Source organism: Lycium barbarum, chromosome 12 (genome assembly GCF_019175385.1).
Source record: "Lycium barbarum isolate Lr01 chromosome 12, ASM1917538v2, whole genome shotgun sequence".
Lineage (NCBI taxonomy): Eukaryota > Viridiplantae > Streptophyta > Magnoliopsida > Solanales > Solanaceae > Lycium > Lycium barbarum.
The window spans coordinates 106,127,771-106,140,646 of NC_083348.1; the positions used below are offsets into that span (position 1 = coordinate 106,127,771).

At 37.8% G+C, this 12,876-nt stretch overlaps 2 protein-coding genes across 2 annotated transcripts; both read right to left on the bottom strand.

The window, feature by feature from the left end:
* Positions 1 to 304: 304 nt before the first annotated feature.
* Positions 305 to 3,390, bottom strand: LOC132621841 (protein AUXIN SIGNALING F-BOX 2). Its single transcript, XM_060336294.1, has 3 exons — positions 2,402 to 3,390; positions 1,247 to 1,742; positions 305 to 1,173 (listed from the first exon to the last, which is right to left on the bottom strand). Exons 1-3 carry the CDS (start codon positions 2,860 to 2,862, stop codon positions 433 to 435), a joined length of 1,698 nt encoding a protein of 565 aa, XP_060192277.1. The 5' UTR covers positions 2,863 to 3,390; the 3' UTR covers positions 305 to 432.
* A 6,744-nt stretch (positions 3,391 to 10,134) lies between these two features.
* On the bottom strand, positions 10,135 to 11,069 carry LOC132622865 (uncharacterized). The gene has a single exon (XM_060337536.1). The coding sequence runs from the start codon at positions 10,859 to 10,861 to the stop codon at positions 10,337 to 10,339; it is 525 nt and encodes a 174-aa protein (XP_060193519.1). The 5' UTR covers positions 10,862 to 11,069; the 3' UTR covers positions 10,135 to 10,336.
* Positions 11,070 to 12,876: the final 1,807 nt, after the last annotated feature.

Sequence of the window (12,876 nt, forward strand, 5' to 3'; positions counted from 1 at the left end):
GGGCGTCATTCACATAACGAGAAATAGTCTAGTTTGGTTTCACCGATACAAGAGATTGGCCCCAAAGATTGGCCCCGAAGTAAGATAAGGTGGGTGCCGGAAGAGACCCAAAGTTTATGAGAAGATGACTTGTACTATACAACGAGGATTACAAATCAACGTAAAAGGAGCAGTAGATATAATCAAGATTTGAGGGAAAGCTTTTATTCGACATCTCCGGAGAGGACATATTTATTGGTTTGCCGCGTTTGACAGATGTCAACAAGAGCAGGAGAAATTCACACTAAGGCCAGCTGCTTTCAACTAGCGGACGAAATCGATTCTTCTCATTCCAATAAATAAATGAAGTTTAATTCGCCGGTAGATTACGATTGCATAACAGTTTATCAAAATAAACTACACAAACAACTGCAGATGCACACGAGTTATCCTCTACAACGTCTGAACAAAATTAGGTGCATCTCTCCTTGGCCCAACCAGTGTGCGATACAAGTACATCTTCTCTATTTTATCATCATTACCATCAGGGCTAGTGATCTCCACATTGAGTGTTGGCATCTCCTGAGCCAGTGCCTTGCATGCTCCAAGGGTCACTTGGCAGGACAACATACAAAGGGATCGCATTGTTTCATACTTCCTCACGTCTGCCAGGAGTGCCACATTACCAAAAGGGCTATTCTTGATATCAAGTTTTTTCAGTTTTTTGCACCCATTCAACACATATAACATCCCGTCATCACTGTCTCCAGCAAAGTGTATGGCTAGTGTCTTGAGCTGCTCAGCATACATTCCTATGTAAAGGAATACTTGATCAGTTAAAAGACCAGAGAGTCTCAGCCGCTTAAGGCCTTTGCATGACTGTACAATCGCCCCAAAACCTTCATCAAGTGGCTCTTTAGTCATTGCATCTGGCATTTTTGGGTTCACAGTCTGCAACATGAAACAAACTAAATTGGGGCAATTTTTTGCCACAGTTATCAGTGCAGCATTAGTCATCTGTCTGCACGTATACGACAATGATTTAAGCTTAGGGCAACCAGTTGATACAGCAACCAAGCCTTCTTCAGTAACACCAGAAAACTCTGTCGAATAAAGGAAGACCCTTAATTCCTGCAACTCTTTACATGTAGAAGCCACAATGCCGAGACCTTTATCTCCAATGATATCTCGAATCTATAGAAAGAAGTTTCTGTTATGTCATGTAATTATCAAGAAAAGAAAGCAGATAAGGGGGCTAGAATCGTACCCATAGGCACTCTAGCTTCCGGCAATGATGAATCAGTTCACAAAGTTTACTACTGCTGATAGGCGAGCGGCTCAAATTCAAGGATGTCAAACTCTTGCAGACTGGATAAATAGCACGTAGGCAGGAAGGATCCACTGTACTGAGAAATCCAGACAAGCTCCTAATTGAAGTACACTTCTGAAGAGCATTCTTTAGTTTATTGTAAGTCTCTGAAACTGGATTAGTGGCAAAGGACCCCACCCCCAAGTCCACCAACTGAGGAGCTTGAAGTAAAATCCTCTGAAGAACAGGAAGAGGCACGAGACAATTTACCCTCAGACTTCTTAGGTTCGGACATCTGGCCACCAGTTTCACGAGAGCTACAAAGTTAACTTGTCCTCTGAGAGAAGCAAAATTTAATGAGACAAGGGTGGTGCAGTCGTCCGGGAAACAACTAAGCCACTGTCCTCTGGCATCATCTGCTAGAGTTTCTTGCAAGTCCAACTCTCTTAAAAACCTGCATTTTAGTGGAACTTCATCAAAAAACCAAACTATTGAAAACAAAGTGAAGTTCTGGCCAAAGACAACCTGTCCCAACTTAATTCCACTTAATCATCTTTCATTATCTGTTGTTCTAAATGTGTGAAAAATCTCGTTAATTGCTTCTGAGTGCAAAGCTCTCCTACAAATAGACATGCTCCACCAGAGTATCTGGCGGTGTGAGAGCTGATAAACAGTACTCCTTCCGGTCCAGAATAAATGAATTTTACAAAGCCCAAGAGGTTATTAATTTTTTTTTTCTTTTTCAAAGTAAACCTTCTCTCCTTGATGGGTTTTTCAACTATTTTTCAAATCACAAACGCTGACTACTTGTACCTTTAAGAAAAGTTTGGGGAACGCAGAAGGGTAATATTGCCAAATAACCCTTTGAGTAGTGTAATAAATTACTTAAGTTTCACTTATTTTGGGCAAATTGCAGCCAAATAAGGTGCGTTTCACATTAGCAATATCGGCAGGAATTAAACACACACCACCAGGAGCCCCCACGATATAGGAAGAAACAAGGAAGAGAATTGGGGTTAAAATATAGCTTGTGAGTCTGATATGTAGCATCATCATAAAGCATGGCAACAAATTTGAGGGACTATTGCAAAGCAGGGGCTGGCACAAGGTTACCTGCAATTGGAAGCAATAGCGGCAATACCATCGGTGGAGAAACCTTGACATCCGACCAAAACCAAAGATTTGAAATTAGGAAAGGATTGAGAAATCAAGTGGAGGCTCTTATCGGAAACCAGCATCCTCTTCAATCGAAGCTCCTCCAAATGAAGTCCGGTGGAGACGATGGTCTCAATCCAAGGGCGAAGAAAGCCTCCCCAGTGAGGTGGGGCCCGGCTGAACACATAAGAATCAGGCTTCCCCTTCAGGGTTAGGGATTTCAGCCTCGGAAACCGTGCAATCACCCTCTCAGGAGTGACGGCGTAGCAGTTACCGACCAAGACCTTGTCTCTGCTGAGCCTTTCGATGCTGTACCAGGACTTGCACACCAGAGACACAGCATTCCGATCCCTGTGACACGTCAGGTAATGGAACACGTGCTCCACCACCTCCTCCGGGAAGTAATAGTAGTTCGTCATAACCACGATCAACTGTTCTAACCCTAATTATACAATTCTACAAAGCGACTGACCTGAGTTACCCATAAAGAGTGGTAAGTAAAGTTGATCATCCAAAATACACATCAACGGGCAGATCTAAAACCAACAAATCTCCTTGCTAGGTAAATGGCAAACTTTTCGCGAAATATGAAATAGTAGCGGACAAGATATACATACGAAGAGACAAACGCAAAACAAGCTTTCCCATTTTTGCTCGCCTAATTTCCCTACGATAATTCTTTTTTTAAAGTTTAACATATTTTCATATCAGCCATTAACTGATTAATTAACTTAATTATAAAAGAAACTTATGTGATTTCCAAAAAACCAAAGGCTGGTTGGCCTGATATACTGTTATTTTTACCAAAAGAAAAATTTAATAATTAAAATAAGAATACATATGAGTAAGTGAGGAGTGTGTGCATAAGAAACAAATCTCTTGTATTATCCAACCCCATCAGATAATAGCTTACGACTAAGCTAGTCTTGAATACTGCCGACTTGACTACTTTATTTTTTCACCGAGTATATAACAAGATTTTTTTGGTATCTAAACTGCCAAAGTGATTGATCAAGGGCTTTCCTTAAGCACCCGCTTGGCCATATGAATTTTTCATTTTTTCCCGGAAAACGTTTTCACTTTATTTGGATATCAACGTTTAGTCATGAAAATTCTTTGATAAACTCATAAAATTTATTTTCACTTTCAGTACATTCAAACAACCAAGTATTCTTTGCAAAAACTATGACCAAACACAACTCCATCTTCAACTCCAACTTCAAAATTCCAAATAAAGTGAAAAATATTTGATTTTCATGGCCAAACGCCTACTTAATTAAATAAATAGAAGAGGAATCCCAACGCTACGCTCAACTCCATGCTTTTATGATAGTACTATAATAGACTTGGATTATTTGGCTGGCAGGGCCCCAAAATTTTTTTCCTAAGTGGCAGGAAATAGAAGAGGAATCCCAACGCTACGCTCAACTCCGTGCTTTTATGATAGTACTATACTATAATAGACTTGGATTATTTGGGTGGCAGGACCCAAATTTTTGGATAATAGACATGGCTGACTTTATTTTGGTAACATTAAGATGGTATTATAGTGGCGTTTTAGATTTAAGTAGTGGGGAACCAAATTATATAGGTAGTGAATTTACTGAATTTCTAGATGTATACGTGGATATGATGTCCTATTTTGAGTTGAGAGACTACATTAAACAACTAGGATACACTACAACTTGCACATTTAGTATTAAGCTACCTAACAGTGGCATTTTGGTAGATGTTGTGAGTGATAAGGATATTTTAGACATGTGTATGTCTTTGGAAGATGGAGACATAGTGGAGGTATATGTGCACCACATGATTGATTGATGAACCAATTCTTGTGGACCCCCCTTTATTAGAAAATGTTAGTCATGGGGAGAGGGAGGAATCTGGTTCAGCTTTTAATAAAGGGGCTGATGACATAAGGGCTTATGAAAGGGTTGGTGAGGAGCCCTTAAATGGTACTAACACGCCTGCTTCCTTTTCTACTCAAACTGCTACTAATACAGCAGCTCCTTCAAGTTCTGCACCTGCTGATAATACAGTTGCAACTACTAGTTCTGCACTGCTGATAATACAATTGCTTTTACTGCAAATGGTGCTAATGAAGATGATCTAAATCTAGGTCTAGTTGGATCTGATTTTGTAGAGGAATCTGATTACTCAACTGCTGATAGTGAACAATCTGTAGATGATATAGGTGGGGAAGATGAGGAACACATTGGAAGTGATGTGCACGAGGAGGTTAGGGAGTTGAGGGTTGAAAGAAGAACTTTTCAGAGGAGAAAAGAAGGGAGAGGGCAAAACCTGATAGTGAAGAGGTACCGACAGGTGAAGCTGGTATAGATCTAGGATTTGATGAAACTGAAACAGGTAAAGTAAGTCTTGATGGAAGGTTATGAGGTGATGAGCCTTACTATGCAAGTTATGATGATGATAGTTTTGTAATAGATGAGGGTGAGTGTTAGGATGATGAAGAAGGTGTTGAATCTGGGGTAAATGTGCCAAGAAGGGAAAGGTTTTCAAGAAGGAGGTCAGAAAAGACCAAAATCATTCATGACCCCACTGCCAAAAAGGTTGTGTGGCAGTTAGGTATGGTCTTTAAAGATGTGGATGAGTTTAGAGCAACAGTAACTAAATATGTTGTTCAAAGGAGGGTTCAAGTAGAAAAGTGGGAGAATGAGCCAAAAAGGGTTAGGGTTAGGTGTAAGGATGGTTGTCCATGACTTTTGTATGCATGTCTTGACAAAACCACAAATGATTTCCAAATAAAAACTTACATTCCAAAGCATACTTGCAACTAACCAGAAATTACTTGTGTAATGCAAAATTTATTACTGATGTGTATAGAAAGAGAATAACAGAGCAGCCAAACATATGAGTTTTCAAAATGCAAGAGCTAATTTGGAAAAAAAATTATAATTCATGTTGGAAAGACTACTGTTAGGAGAGCAAGAGCAAATTTTTTGAAAGAGATCATGGGTGATCATATTCAGAAATTTGGAAGAATTCTTGACTATAAAGATGAACTGTTAAGGACCAATCCTGGGAGCACTTGTGTTGTTAAACTTGGTGAACCTGATGCATCTGGTAGGCCTATTTTTCAGAGCTTTTACATATGTTGTGATGCAATGAAGAAGGCATTTGTGCACTGTAGGAAATCTATAAGTTTAGATGGATGTTTCCTAAAAGGGGTTTGTAAAAGGCAGTTGTTGGTTACTGTGTGTAAGGATGGTAATAACCAAATGTTTCCTCTTGCATGGGTTGTAGTTGAGTATGAAAACAAGAATACATGGACTTGGTTTGTCAGAATTCTGAAGGAAGATTTTGCACTTAGAGATGGGGCAAACTTAACCTTGATAACAGATATGCAAAAGGTATGTGTGGTTGTTTATTTTTTTATTTTGTTTCATATTCACTTATGTGTATTCATCTTGATTAATGATTGCTCTGTTTCAGAGACTGTTTGTAGCAATTCAGTATCATTTATGTCACACCCCAAACTTGGGGGGTGTGACCGGCACCCGAAGGCCCGAGCGAACCAATCCTGATATATGAACTCTGTAATATAAATCATAAGCTAACAAGGCCTAATAACATATATATATATATATATGCATAATTGAGGCCGACTAGGCCAACAAAACACATCAATACTAAATGATAGTTTGTAAGCCTCTAAGAGTACTAAAATGCAACAACTGGTCGGGACAAGGTCCCGCCGTACCCAACCTCATCTAAATATATGTATATACATGCATGCATCCTATTTGATGACTCTGACCAGCATCTCCGGAGAATGGAGTGCGAACATCCCTACTGAGAAAGGTACACCAATCCGTCTACCAGTACATGTGGGCATGATCACAGCGTCCCTAAACAAAAGGACGTCAGTACGAATAATGTACTGAGTATATAAGACATGAATAACAACATAATGAAAGTATGGAAGGAACATGAGATAGGAGGAGTAACTTGTACATCTGGTTGCCTCTTAAGGCGGATATCATGCATGCTTTTAAAAAAAAACATTTTCATACATATATAATATAAGTGTTAATGCTGCGGAACGTGCAGGCCGATCCATATATCATATCATCCCGCGTTCGGGGTATCATCATAACCTGCCCACTGCAGTGGTGTGCATAATAGGTGCCGTGCCCGGACGACTATAGCACGGCTCGGTAATGAAAATAAATAAATATATATATATATATATATATATATATATATATATATATATATATATATATATATATATATATATATATATATATATATATATATATATATATATATATATAAGTTCAATGCAAGACTGACCTCAGAAGAGATATCATAAGAAGAGTCGGAGTGACCTATCGTCGTTACCCTCCGACTATCGTTATTGTCGCTACGTTCTTTATCTTTTCAATTCAAGAAACAACACGTGGAGAATAGGAGATATACTTCAATAATGATTATATAAGTGATAAAGATCTACTCAACTGAATAAAATACCATTAGCTCAACTTGAACATAAAAAATAACATATTGAACAACCTTTTTCCCAATCGACAAGAAAGATACTAGGTGCGGGAAAGTACTACAACACAAGCCATATATAAATCAAGGAAACAACTTTCACCATTAGGGAATGAAATCAACTCAACTTTAACGGGGAAAGTACCACGATGAACATTATACTTCTCTCTGTAAACAAGAAGGATTTTCACAAAAGCCACATAAGCAGGTTGATATGTACTTCAATATACGAAATATAGGATTTTCTACACTAGTTACTAAAACGGGGGAAAAAAAGGAAAGGACTATGAAGATTTAAGAGTGAGAAAGGGGGTCCGGCCATCTCAACCATATAGCACTCGCCTGGCTTATTTTTTTGTAACACCTCGTACTTTTGGACTAAGGACTTACTTGTAAGACGGGATTATAGGGAACCAAGATGGGGAATGCAGGAATTATGTTCGTTTTCGAATCAGTGATTGGTTGAGTGGGAAGTACGGACAGGAAAATCGTTAGAATAATTATAATTTACCATTAAAAGGGGAGGGTTTTGGGGCGGATTATCTAAATAGGTAGGGGTGAGAGATGAAAAGGAAACGAAAACATACAATTTGATGCCAACATGAATATTTGAGGATTTTGCTGCAGAACGATTTTTGAGAATTGTTTGATGAATAACGAAGGTTCTATAGATATCAGAACCCACGACCAGTCCGGCATTTTGATTGGGAATTGGATTTGGATTTAGAAGAATTTTGGATCTCTTTTTCATTTTGCACCATATCTTTTACGTATTTATTTGTCAAGAAAAACAGTGTTTTTATTATTTTACAAGGTAATAAATTAGAATGTAAATTATTAAAAATAATAGGATTGCAATCACAAAATGAAGCACACATTAAAGGTGCAAAATGCTAAGAACTCTACTATAATGGACTGGACTTAAGTTTGACCTACAGTCCACCTAATCTATTTTCTGACGAGGAGGATTCCACAGATAATTATCTCAGTAATAAAATCGTGCAGTCGGCAAAGTTAGTCATATTTAATCAGTAAAGCTCGAGCACAGAATTCATTTCCTCCATTTTAAGTATTGGACTCTTCATCTTGCCTGCAGGATATGATTAACAAAAAGAAGTAGATCCTACAGTCATCCGTCACAGACAAGTTTCACACATTTGAAGAGTATTCATCCAAAATCGTGAAGCACTCAGCAATCAATGCTAGTCTGTATCCTACGCATCGCCTAAAACTTAATAGCACCAATAACATTAACTGCAACCCCACTACCAAGTTGAACAAAGGTTCTCAGATCCCGAATCCAACTTCCAAGCTCAATCTTCTCCAACTTTTACAGCCCGACAATAGACAGCAGTTAACCAGCTGCCTTCCGTTGGATCATCAAAGTACACAAATCTATTTACCGACTCCTTTATATAAAAAATAAAGCATTATCCAGCATATTTCGAGTAAGTGCACAAGCAAATGTTCCTACAGAGTACAGACTACCATATACACTGCTTACACCCATCATCCAAGTGATGGTTAAAGCACTTAACTATCATCAAAGATAAAAGTACAAAACAATTTAAAGGCTGATAAAAACTGCAGTTTTTCCGTACGTTCATTAGCAAGAAGGTAAGAAGAAAGAACCAGAGTACTACTCCACTTCATTACATGTATCTGTTATCCAAGGAGGACAATGCAACAAAAAACTGTCAACATCACGCGTTCATTCGCCCCCCTCTGGAGGAAATAAAGTCAAAGAAAACAGCTGAATTGTCGATAACTAGATATTATGATATGAAGAGTCACCCGGTTCACCACTCTCCCAGTCGTAAGAATATCTAGCCACATTGACTGGTAATAATACAACGCCATAAGAAATGACCACAGAATGAAGGAAAAGGACATTGATGTTGGTGAAAGGAAGAGGTGCTCCACTATGGCCAAAATGGTCATACTCTCATCTCTTACAGGTTAACCCACATAGTTTCTTCAACGCAATTAACTACATCAGTTTCCACATATATTCAAACTTTGATCAAAACAGATCAGCAACTTTCGTTATAAAATCCAACGTGTCACTGGAAAGACGAGAAAAAACAAATCTTTTGCATAAACAGAGTATCCTAAATGGAGCATAATCCACCATCTCTCCCCCATCTTCCTTTTTTCCTTTTCAGAAGTCAATATCTTGTTGGAAACACATATGCGGTAATTATCCTATTCCACGTCAAACTTTGGTCTATCAGTTCAATAGACTGTTATGTCAAACCAAGTTGTCAAGTGATCGTCTTGATCCCTATCAAGTTGTCAAGTGATTTAACCGACATAAGTTATCTTACTTAGGTTCAGATTAGAGCTGTTAGGCACAAACCCTGCAGTCATAACCTGTCATGTATGCGCTCCTTCTTGTAGATTTCTGCTGAGTTCCAGAATCCCAAATGCTTACTATCATATGACGAATTACTCCTTTTTCCTAACAAAAATCATATCCTAGGCAGAGGGCCTCTTTCAACTTACTGCTGATGAACCAAGAATGATAATCAGTCAAGCTAGGTCAAGCAGAGAGCACACACTTGATTTTGTAGATGCTGGCTTTCCTTGAACAACCAAAATTAGTGGTTAAGAGAAACATTATCAACAACATAATTTTTCATGAATGAAATAGAACTGAGATGACAAAATCAGCAGTTAAAGCTTGGTATACAAACTTGCTACACATCAAGAATCATATTCCATCCAAAGAAATAGTTCTGACAACACAAAACCACCTGACTGCCATTAAAGGTAACGATTGCATCAAACAAAGACCTGTTCTTCCTTTAGAAATGCATGTACATACACATGAGTGACAACATCATGTTAAACATCTGTTAGACAATTCAGTACCCAAATTAGACATGAAACTTAAAGATTGCATCCAAAAATTAGCTTTTGCGAGAAAATTTTCCAAGTGATACTCCATTTACACAATCATAGAGTAACCTCGGCATGTTAGACTATTCAGTGCCTATCATAGACAGGAAACATTGATGTCAAATAAACATTTATTTTCAGAGATTAGCCTATTACCGAGATCATATAAACATATCTCATAGACTGCATAGAAGATGCAGCACTTGCTACATATAGCAATTTGTGAAGCATATCTAGAGATTTAATATTTGAAACAATGAGGGAAATAAACAAGAGCAAGAAACCAACTGTAAGAGAGAGATTAATAACAATTGTTAAGGGTAGCTCAGTTGCTCTACTACACGAGAAATATAGATCCAAGTCGAAATACAGGAGGAGTGCAACTATTCGACCACATTGCTAAAGACTTAGGCTTATCTAAAGACTCGATTTTGTTCAAAATTAAAATGGCTTTTTCCAGAGATCAAAACTCAATTAAGCATCAGGTTTAACGGGATCATCAGATATCTTAAGGCTGGGCTGATGGGTACGCCTTCGAGTCCTGGAGGGAATGATGTTACCCAAATCGACCTCGGCCAGTAGGTCATCAGAGAGGTCAGTATCAGTGTCAACATCAGATTGGCTTCCAAAATCACTAGAATCATCATCAGCATCATCCTCCTCCTCAATCATCTTCCCCTTGCCCTTGTCATCCCTTAAAATCCCCTTTCCCTTACGATCCACTTCCACCTCACCATTAGACGGCTCATCCTCCTCCTCCTCCTCCTCGTCATCCTCACCTTCATAGTCCTCTTCGTCTTCGTCTTCTTCTTCTTCGTCCTGCGCGAGTGAAGAAGCAGTAGTGGAGAGTTTTTGCTTCTTGTTTACATCGTCGTCTTCGTGAGAGTTGGCAATGGCTTCTTCTTCTTCTACTTCTACTTCTCCAGCAGGAATATCTCGGGGCTTTCTTTTTAAGGGGAATGTTGTGTGTTCTTCTTCGTCTTGCCCTGCTTCTGCCATTTTTGTTTTACTGAGGAACCCAAACTAGGGTTTTTCCTTTGCGGAGAGTGAGAACTCGAGCCTTTGAACCCAAACTCGGTTCTCGTGTCCGGTCCCTTTCGTTTTATAAAAGTAAATATTCTAAACTCTAATAACTTCAATTTAAATCAAAGGATTTCTAATCTAGTGAGAGCTTTGAATTAGTTGCTTGTTTTGGAGCATTTTATTTCTTCATCAAATACCGCAGTTGGTTTTATACATGTCACTCGCTATCAAAATTGTAATAGCCAAATGGTGATTAGCAATTTCAGTCAGTCACACACCCTTAGTTACTTAATCCAATCCTCCACGAAAAGTAAGAAAGTCCGCATATGACTAATTTAAGGTGAAAAATTGGGTTGCTCCCACGACATTTCCACCCAAGAGAAGCAAACAAAAGACGTTCATAAAAATTCTCGTAAAATCGAGAATCATTTTGTACATGCCATATCATGATTTTTTTTTTTCATTCTTAACATAAGGTTTAAATTTGAATCTTTAATATAAAGTTACGTTTATTAGGGAGCTCTTTCCTCCAATAAAAGATTTTTCTGAAACAAATTCGAATTTAACCAAACTCAATAATAATATCGGACATCAAAATAAAAAGATAATCTCATCATGTGTTTATCATCGTGAATGGACACCAAGTTAGTAATTACTTCATTAATCCATATAGTTTAATTGACCTTTTTATGTTTATATGCACATAATATGTTTTATTTTACAAACTAAGGTTTTGTAATACGAATTGGAGTTGTCCCAAATCTTAATGGAATGATTTTATTTGAGATGACTATCATGTTAAAACTAGATCCAATTTAATTGATTTTTTTTAATGTTTGTATATTACATAAATATGTTACATATTAAAAAGTTAGATTTTAAGAGAGAAGCTAGGGTTGTCTCAAAATCTTTGAAGAACGATTTTATTTTGAGATAACCGTGAAGGTAAAACTAGATTTCGGCCTCATTTGTTTGCATGTCTGAATCTGAATAGTTCAGACCCTAAGCCATTAAGTATATTTATTTACATTAAGATCTAACCACTTATTTGGTCTGAATAGGTCTTAATCATTAAGATCTTGAACAAACTCTGAATATATTTAAGAGGTATTTTATACCGATAATTTTTACCCCCGACTCCACCCATCTCCACCCCCACTCCCACCACCCGTCACACACCCAACCCTTCACTACCCCAACCCTTGTACCAACCCCCACAACCCAACCCCCTACTTACCAAACCCACCCCACCACCCACCTACCTTACCCCCCAACCACCCCCTTTACCACTACCCAACCTCACCCTAACCCCAGACCCACCACACCACCACCACTAACCCCCTACCCCTACAACCCTCCCACCCTTACCTACCCCCACCCACCACCACGCACTCACCCCACCCTTCACTATCACAAAGCATTTCCGCAATGACTAGCGAACATAAATGTTTCATTTTTTTTGTCAAATAATATTATTATCTTATTAAATTTGTATTTATTTTCTAATATTTTGTTACTTTTTTATTTAAATTGTATATTTATTATGTTTAAAAAAATATGTTAAGCACATTCAGATGTTGAAAAACAAACAGTTTTAATCATTTAGTATTCAAATCTAGAAACAACATCTTAATCATTCAGATGTGCATTCAGATTCAGACGTCTTAGTGTTAATGCAAATAAATGAGGCCTTAGATAATTGATTTTTTTTTAATGTGACATGATGTGTTATACATACTCCCTCCGGTTTATATTACTCGGTCCATGTTGACTTGACACTCTCTTTAAGAAAGTACTACTCCATTTATTAGGGATTTAATTTACTAAATTAATCTTATTAAATATGCTTTGAAAACTCAAATTTGACTATTATTACTTTATTTAGTTATTTAATGACGAGGGTAGTTTTGGAAGAAAATAATAAGTTTCTCTTGATTTGCTAAAATGGATAAGTAAAAAAATTATTTTGAGGGTTAAGGCCAAGTAAAATG